At 32.1% G+C, this 9,815-nt stretch overlaps 1 protein-coding gene across 1 annotated transcript; it reads left to right on the top strand.

Annotated features, from left to right (window-relative positions):
* The first annotated feature begins 4,263 nt into the window (after positions 1 to 4,263).
* Positions 4,264 to 4,917, top strand: LOC111393112 (probable E3 ubiquitin-protein ligase RHY1A). Its single transcript, XM_023018509.1, has one exon. The coding sequence runs from the start codon at positions 4,264 to 4,266 to the stop codon at positions 4,915 to 4,917; it is 654 nt and encodes a 217-aa protein (XP_022874277.1).
* The last annotated feature ends 4,898 nt before the right edge of the window (positions 4,918 to 9,815 follow it).

The following is a 9,815-nucleotide window of genomic DNA, read 5'->3' as shown; positions in this document are numbered from 1 at the left end:
TCTCCTTCATCCATCATTATTCAAATAACCGTTTGAATGGCATCCCAAGTTGCAAGACGGAGTCCAACGTGTCAACATACGACGTTATCTTCTTGCCACGTGATGCAAAAACCGATTTCATCAGTTAGAAATCAAACACAATTTGATCAGGCATGGCCCTAATTTCTTCCTAACGAAATCTCACCCTGAAACAAACTCTAGAATTCAATTTGGGAAAATTACTTCTCTTCCAAATTTCAAAATCACCACATCAGATGATTTCCAATCTCTAATTTCCCATCCTTTAATCATCCCTCATCATCCCATAACGTGAACCCCCAAAACGCAAAGGAGAAAATCAACGAAACCCAACCACTTCCGTACACAGTGAAGATTAATATCAAATTGAGGGCTATTATATTATATATGTGAAAAGTTTCAAATTGAAGGCTGTTTGTTATATATATGAAATTTTTACATACGAAAATTTGATCACATTTTGGTGATGAATTTATAATTGGTTTTTGTTAGCATCTCTATATTATTATCTATTTATTGAATCAACTATCGATGTTGAACACAGTCCATGTCCATTGTGAAGGTCAGATGTATTCAGCAACCGCAACTGTATCGTGGAAGCAGGACATAATATGTAATCCTTTTTGGATTAGTTTCATTCGACATAGTATGGTTACTTTTGGATCCTGGTTAATCTCTATAAGCCTTTATACTCTGAATAAGCCGAGCTAGAGAGGAAAAGAAACAGAAAGTGAGAGTACCCGAATATTGCAATGCTATCAACATGTGCCAACTAGAGTTCTGAGTTTTGACATTGATTCTCCCAGTCCTATTTCTGATTAACATTTTTTATCTTCTGCACAGTATTTTGAGGAAGCTAGAATGAAAGTGCAAGTCCAAACCAAGGCACACACAGCTAACGAGAAATCAATGGCATTTAAAAGAACCTTGAGATGCCATTATTGAAGCAAATTTGTTGTGTCTGGATCAAAAACTAAATACTTGATACAAGCTGAGACGGATGGCCTGCTTAATGCCATTTTTTTGTTCCTTGAAGAACTGAAGTTTGCAGAACCAACTAGACGTTCTGCATTACTTATTTTTGATAAATGATAGTAATTTTTAATAATCGAGTTGTAGTATAGGCAAGTCTTCTAGTTATAGTTGAAAAACCATTGGTTTTTCTGTAATGTTATGTATTTCAGCATGGTGCAATAGTATTGTTGAAAAACCAGTTCTAGCATCTTGTTTTATGTAAATAATAACCATTTGAAAAATCAATTGAGTTTCAATGGTAGATACCAGCATCTTGTTTTCAATGATGTTGTAGGAAGGCTGTTATAACTCAAAATAAGAATAACCCAGAAACCTGAACAGAAAGACTCTTCAAACCAAAATCAATGAATGATCATTAACATCAAGAGTTAAATGTTTTTGGGCTCAAATATACATTGTACTCTTCTATACAAACCAAAATCTCCACATAACCATAACCCTAATTTCAGAGAAACAGAGGCAGCTATTTCTATAGACCAAGAATGACCACAAAACTCAAAATCTTACTCTCAAACTCTAAACAAAACGAATCACAAAGACTCAATCACACAGATTTTCCAAAAACCAAAAGTTTTAAGGTTACACAAAGTAAAAACGAGAGAGAGGAATGAGAAGAGACTCGAAGAGAGAACCCAAAAGGTTTTTAAGAAATCAGAGAGTCAAAAGTGACGATAGGGCAACCACTCTGGTTGTTTCATACAAGCCAGCATCACCGTGGATCATTAAGTGGTGATCTACATTTCAGAGCAACACACATGTCCCCTTTATTTGGGATTAGGTATGGGCCCATTTGGATTTGAGTTATCAGACAATGGATTTGGTTTAGAGTGGGCTTTGCCAATTATCATCATCGCCCAGGGCTGGATTAATTGGCATCACACCAATAAAGGCCATACATGGAGACACATAGCAACTACCATGTGTGTGACTTGTTTAAGAGACTAAAACACAATCTACTTATTTTCTTGCAATACAACATAGTCTTACTAAGGAATCCTTGACATTATTTACAACAATGATCCAGTATTGCTACTAGGAATTGGTCATATAAATAGGAAATAATGATTCATTTTAACAACTTCACATTTGTGGAAATAATGAGAAAGAAAACATTTATCATACAACTAATAATAGGCCATATTTTCATAAAAATAATAGAGAGGGCTATTGTTCTTATATGTGCCACAGACATACACATATGCACCCTTCATTACTCTTGTCTTTAAACAAAACAATCATCAGCCTTTCCTTGCATAGCCAGTCTTTTGCAATCAATTAGTAAGTCACCAATCAAAGATCAGCTCCTTCAATATTGGTTTCAAGAAAACTTTGTAGAGCACTATCCCTTGGCTCATCTTGTGCTTCTTTCAAAACTGTGTTTTACTCATTTGATGATGATGTTTTCCACAGAAGAGTTGGCCGTGGTGATGCAAAATTGATGGCAACATCTTTCATTTCTTCTCGGGCTGCCATGGGTGCAAATTATCATTTCCTGGTCAAGAAATCGTGATGGACTTCATGAATTTATTGTCCCAATTTATTATATCTAATTTTCTAAATCTTTAGAAACACTTATCCCTATTCACGTACAATAGTAGAGCATAAATTCTATTAGAAAATAGATGTTAACACTAACCAGCAGGTTTCTACTCTGCATAAAGGACCTAAATTTGTAAAATCATTTAATCACGAGATTCATATTACGGGCACAGCTGCCCAAGACTTGCCTCTAATCTGCTATAAATTAACATTCTTTTCAGACCAATATGTATTTAGCTACATTAAGACTCCAAAACAACTAATAATTAAATTCAGGAGTAAACTAAATGCTACTAAAGTAAAAGCCTAAGCATATGGTACAAGAACATATTTTCAAAAAATTAACCAATTCAATTCCAAGAGTAAAGCAACATCACCAACCCCAAGAACTTTCATTATACACTTCATCACATACTAATTATCCTCAGAATTTGGCATTTGTAAAGCATTAAAAATGTCTGCCATCGAAGAGATGAAAAATAACGTTCAGACCTCAAATTGGTTATTGAATCAACCACAAATATGACAAATGAAGGTAGCTTGCACCAACAAAACAACTGATTTCAATTTCTTACCCAATCAAATTTGGGTTCCTTGTATTCTTGCAGATTCAATCGCAATGGGGGTTGGGAGATTAAGGTTCGATCCAGGGGGACGATTTAGGTTTAGGAATGAATCGACTCTTACATGGCCTTATGAAGACGCTGTCCACTGCCGCGTATGACTCCGTCTTGCCACCTCAGACGACTTCCAAACGACTGTGTAGGTAGTGATGGATGGAGGGAATGGGTTGTAAGTTCAGTTACCTCGCAGTGGAATATCATAGTTGAGTTACTGCAACTTGACAATATGTAAAGTTCTGTAATTAATGAAACTTTTTTCTCATTAACCTTGGTGTTGGGTTTTTGATACCTAAAAATCCCGAGCAATAATCTTAAATCGATGTGGAATAAATTAATTATCGACACTCAAAATTGAGGACCTGACCCTAAAACTATTTGGATCATTGGAAGCAATCTAATTAATTAGTGTTGCTCATGGCCCAGCTTTGACGGCTTATATAGGTTGGCCCACTTAACATCTTTGTATTGGACTTGGCCCATATATTTGACCTAACCTAAACCATATAAGCTAGCCTCCTTTGTTATTGTAACTTACATGTGTTTTGTCTTGCCTTGGAAGAAAACTCTCTACCTCTTTGCTTTGTGCTCTCTCGGCTAATTTTCTTCTTGTTTTTTCATAGCCTTTGTGGCTAAAAACACCATCCTTATTGTGTCCATAGTGGATACAAGGTAAAGCAACCGGAGTGTGGAAGAAAATTTGAGGTTTGAGTCATGATTTCGTTGGATGTTGTGAATGTTGAGATTGGTATCCTAAGCCCGAAAAATTCACAATTGAAGGTCGATTATTCAACATTTGGAATCAGAGCGAGGTTGGGGTGGAATTTTCGGCCAAAATCTGACCAGAAACGCAGTAGAAAACTGTCCAGAAAATCTGTTCAAATTTTTTTTACAAAAAATCGGACATGCAACCTCAATTTTTGGCTAATCCAGATGTCTTTTGGTAAAACGGAGGCAGGATTCGTGATTTGCCTGGTTCCCAACAAATTCACATCCAAAAACCAATATACGCATACACTTACATCTTTAAGCTTTTAACTAAATCTTGAGTATGGTTTCTTCCCGTTGGTGTGTATCGATAAGAGCATGGCGTAACACAGAACTAGTGGATCATAATGACTCTTCATCAACAATGAATACTCGCCTGGAAATCAATTTTCGAATCATAAAATTCTTGGTAACTCAAGAACAAGGAGTTATAATGCAAGAACAAGGAGCAACGATGTCAAGATTCATTCAAGTTGATTTTGGAGCGGTTCATGATGAGTTAAAACAAGTTCTGTTGCCACAATTCGCCAATCTAATTGGATCTCAAAGGTTTCATCATGAAGTTGCAGATGGTTTAATTGACTATGCAAAAACCAGACATATCACGGGCTCGGCAAAATCATTAGTTATTAGAATAAAGAAGTTTCTTATTTACGATAGAGTTGAACGTTGGTTTGAGTCCATAGAAAGTGATCGTCTCAACATGGTACCTGCGAGCATGGATACAATCACATCATTGCCGGAGAAAGAGATGAAGTACGAGAATGATGATGCTGAAGTTGAGTTATGTACAGTTTGCTTGGAAGAGATTCCGGCAGGGTTGGTCATCTCAACTCTGCCGTGTTCTCATGTTTTTCACAACAATTGCATTAGAGATTGGCTTGTGAGAAGCCACCACTGTCCTATTTGCCTCTTTGAGATCTCTACTGCGCAGTGAAATATGTCAATCTTTTCTTCTTATGAATTTCTGACTAGGGTTCATGGTTTGTGTTTGTGTTAATTACTTAATTAATAATGAGATTATATATTAAGCCCAAGTATTTCATGACAATGCAGTTACAATATATTAATTTCTGTGAATTGACTACAGATGGAGTTCATAATGCCTGTCATATCCTATCGATTGTGAGTAACATAAATTAATTGCATAAAAGAAAATTGACCCAAATTGGAGTTGTCGATTCTAGCCTAGTGGTTAGTAGGTGATTGGGATCAGCGGCGGAGCCAGCACCCGGCGAGGGGGTGCGGCCGCGCGTGCTGGCTCCGCAGGAGTCTTCAGTGGCTGTCGGGACCGCCGGGTTGGCAGCAGGTGCCTGCACGCAGTAATTGCAAACCGCGAGTGGAAGAAGACGGCCAGTTTTGAATTTTTTTTTTTATTTTTTTTTATTTTTTTGCTGATCTAACCGGAAATTGGGTCTTTTCTTTAAACAAAAAAAAAATTAGGCCCAAATGAGGAAATTGAATCCAATTTTCCAATCCATTATATATTGGTATTATCTCGTTTTCCCCTATTTGAAACGGCAGCAAATAGCAAACCCTTGGTCCCTCACCCTTCAATTTTCATATTTCCATTCGAAACAATAGCAGTAGCTGGAGGCGGTGACCGTGCGCTGGTGTACGAAGTCTCAGAGGTGAATCTTCGACGGACTCCAAGGACTAGAGAGGCGACTGGCGTCTCGCGCGGCCGAGCAACTGAGCGAGCAGCCAGCAGTGTGCAGTCAGCAGTGGTGATTGGTGAGTTCAATACTTGAAGTTGAAGATTTGAATATTTGAATTGTTTTGGTTGTCTCACTTGTCTGTAACTCTATAGTCCTTGTTGTCTGTTTTCCTTGTAAGGTTGATAACATGTTGAAAAGCACATAAGCTGTGAAATTTGTGGTTGAATCTGCTAGAGATGTTCAATAATTCCTGTTAGTACCACAAGAAGCTGGAACCCATTAAGTGTGCCCTTTGTAGTGAGCTTAGGAAATTCTAGTGGACAAATAGAGTTAAATATAAATGAGATAGGAATTCTACCCAGAAAAAAGCTGTTAATGCATTGATGAATTACTTAGTGTTGAAGAAATACAAATGCTATTACTATGGGAAAGTTATTCAATGCATGTATGTGACATTGAATTTGACAAGACTTTGTCCAATTAATGAAGAAATTTAGTTAAAGACGTCCTTGAAAGATCTTCATAAAATTTAGCCAAATATTTTTCTTCTTTTCATAAGGGACACGTACATATCATCAGAAATCAAAATAAGATCACATTGTTATCATATGGCGCAAGCTGATGAGCATATTAAGGAAACTCTATGATGCATAGGAGCAAACAAATAACATTCTATTCGATTATCAAAATATCCCTTTTTATTGTTATCATCAACTCTTTTATAGTAAAGTCCCTTCAGCTTGGACAATAGTTTTTTGGGGATTTCACCTTAGTAAAGAGTGGGACTTCACATTGCCTCTAAGAATGTATAGCTGGACATTAGGGTGTAGCATTATTTGAAAAAATTTCTACTATATTTGTTGATTTGTGCTTGTGCAACTGCAATTTGTCGACCCTTTGTTATTTGTTGACGGTGTTGAGAGTTGAGTTGAGTGTGCTGAGCACTTGGGTGACTTCAATATGTTGGAGATTTGAGTGTTGATTGACTTGAGACTTGAGTGTTGAACATTTTAGTGCATTTACATATATATCGAACAATTTTTTATATTATTTAATCAAATTTCAATATGATGGTTGATAATCGACAGTCAACGATCAATGTCAAAGTCAACGCCCTAGCTGAACGTGGAACCTAGATACGTCCCTGTAGGTATGGTGTATGTTTCGGTTCAAAACACGAGGTAAGGCCTGTGATACTAATTTTATTGAATTACCTTGATTGTGCAAGTTTAAATTTTGTGTTTTGGTTGCTTGCAGATTATTAGGCATCAAAGTGTAGATTGTTGGGTTTTTGATACCCAATAATCCCGAGAGATAATGTTAAACAGATGTTGGATAAATTAATTGTCGACGTCCAAGATTGAGGACCCGACCCTAAAACTATTTGAACCATTAGAAGCAATCTAATTAATTAGTATTGCTCATGACCCGGCTTCCATACTCATTGAACGGCTTATATATGTTGGTCCACTTAACCTCTTTGTATTGGACTTGGCCCATATACTTGACATAACCTAAACTATATAAGCTAGCCTCCTTTATTATTATAACTCACGTGTTTTTTGTCTTGCCTTGGAAGAAAACTCTCTGTCTCTTTGCTTTGTGCTCTCTTGGCCGATTTTCTTCTTGTTTCTTCATAGACTTTGTAGCTGAAAATACCTTCCCTTTTGTGTCCATAGTGGGTACAAGGTAAAGCAACCGTATTATGGAAGAAAGTTTGAGAAAAAAATTACTATAATTTAAATAAATAAATAAATAAAACATGCATAACCATTTCGTGCATGGAGTTACTTTTTTTTTTTAATTATAGTAATTTTTTATTAATATTTAATTTTAAAAAAATTATATATATTTAAATATTTACTTAAAAATGTTGAAATTAATATTTCTTTTTTCTATAAGTAACTTTTACAATTATAAGTTTTTTTTATTACTTTTAAATATTTTGAAGTGATTTTTTTTTCATTTTGTGTAAATATTTAGATATATTAAATTTCTTAAATTAAAGATTAATAAAAAAATTACGATAATTTAAATATAAAAAAAAACATGCATAATCACTCCGTGCATGGAGTGATAACCACTCTGTGCACTGAATTACTTTTTTTTTTAATTGTAGTATTTTTTATTAATATTTAATTTTAAAAAATTAAATATATCTAAATATTTACTTATAAATGTTGAATTAATATATATATTTTTTTATCTATAAATAGCTTTTACAGTTATAAGTTTTTTATTACTTTTAAATAATTTGAAATGATTTTTTTACTTATAAGTAACTTTTTTACATTCTAAATAGTGTAATCTTTTTATTAATATTTATAAAGTAATTTTTGCAATTATAAGAGAATGTGGGATTAATATTTTTTACTTATAAGTAGCTTTTATAATTATAAGTTTTTTTTATTATTTTTAAATAATTTGAAGTGCTTTTTTACTTATAAGTAACTTTTTTACATTCTAGATAGTGTAATCTTTTTATTAATATTTAATTTAAAAACTAAATATATCTAAATATTTTTACTTAAAAAATTTTTAAGTTAATATTTTTTACTTTTGTCACATTAATTTTCACATTGAACTGGTTTGATTCTTTGAATCTGACACACAATACTATTTCTTCATTTTCTCATGCTATCAACTATCAACCATATCCTATAATTTTATTAGTAGTAATATTTTTTAAATAATATTTTGTCACACTGTAATTTTTTTTTTTTTTTAAATGGTGGAACAGAAACGACTTCATTTTTTTATTTTACCCGTAGCATACATGCTTTGAAGAGGGATAAATAGTACTCTTTTGCCATTTTCTCACGCTATCAACTATTGACCATATCCTGTAATTTTATTAGTAATAAATTTTTTAAAATAATTTTTTACATAAAAGTTATTCTTTATTTTTAAAATGTAAAAAGTTATTTATAACTAAAAAAAATCACTTCAAGTTATTTAAAAATAAAACGAACTTATAATTGTAAAAGTTACTTATAAGTAAAAAATAATAACTTAAAATTTTTTAAGTATCTAAATACTTATAAGTAAAAAAATATTAACTTAAAATTTTTAAGTATAACTATGTAGATATATTTAGTTTTTTTTTAAATTAAATATTAATAAAAAGATTGCACTATTTAGAATGTAAAAAGTTACTTATAAGTAAAAAAATCACTTCACGTTATTTAAAAGTAATAAAAAAATATATAATTGTAAAAGCTACTTATAATTTTAAGGAAGTATTAACTTCAATATTTTTAAGTAAATATTTAAATATATTTAATTTTTTAAAAATTAAATAATAATAAAATTTTACTATAATTAAATTAAAAAAAACTCCATGCAAGCAAAAAAAAAAAAAATTTAGCATTTTGGAAATTTTTTTCTTATTTGTTTATTTTGTAATTTGTTTTGTTGATATTATAGATAATTTTTTCTATTTAAAATTTTTATAAATTTTTTTTCTCTTTATTTGCGATTGAACTTAATTTTTTCAATTATTTTTTTCTCTCTATGAAAGGAAAAAAAAATTTTGATTTAAATTTTTTTCAATTTTAATTTTTTTCAATTATAGAAAAAATATAAAGTAACCTACCATCTATCACTCTTTCAAGTCAATCATTCTCCTTCCTTCAATTCAATCAATTTCTGTTCAAAAGTTCAGCTTTCATGTATGAAAAAAAAAAAAAAAACTCTCCAAATTCTAATTTCTTTCTGTGGGGAAAAAAAATCTTGCAGTCCTCATCTCAATCATAGGGAAGAAGTCGTAGAATTTGTGACAATTATTTTTGGGTATGTTCTTACAATTTTTTTTTTGTTTCTGTTTCTTTTTTTTTTAATGATTTATTTAAGGTATGTAATTTTTATTTTTGTGTATAGATGAAAATCTAGTTTGACTCATCTTCCTCTACCTAGATGTGAGGTATGTTCTTGTTTCTGTATATACGTGAAAATCTAATTGAAATTTTATTTTTTTCTTGGATATGGCTATGAAGTTTATGTTTTTGTTGGATGTTTGCTTTCTTGTATATTTATTTATTATTTTCTTTGGCTTTATTTAATGTAATATATGTTTTTTTTAGTGTGTAAAAGTTAGCTAGGTTTTTCTTTCTTTACCCTTATCTACTTGAGACGTATAAATTTTTCAATCATTATTATTTTTTATTTAATGAGGCTT

The sequence above is a fragment of the Olea europaea genome, chromosome 4 (assembly GCF_002742605.1).
Source record: "Olea europaea var. sylvestris chromosome 4, O_europaea_v1, whole genome shotgun sequence".
In the NCBI taxonomy this organism is placed as follows: Eukaryota; Viridiplantae; Streptophyta; class Magnoliopsida; order Lamiales; family Oleaceae; genus Olea; species Olea europaea.
Note: the sequence above shows the minus strand (reverse complement) of the source record. Positions and strands in the feature narration are given on the sequence as shown.

Coding starts and splice junctions, on each gene's coding strand:
- LOC111393112 (XM_023018509.1), top strand. CDS start 4,264: ATGGTTTCTTCCCGTTGGTGTGTATCGATAAGAGCATGGCGTAACACA.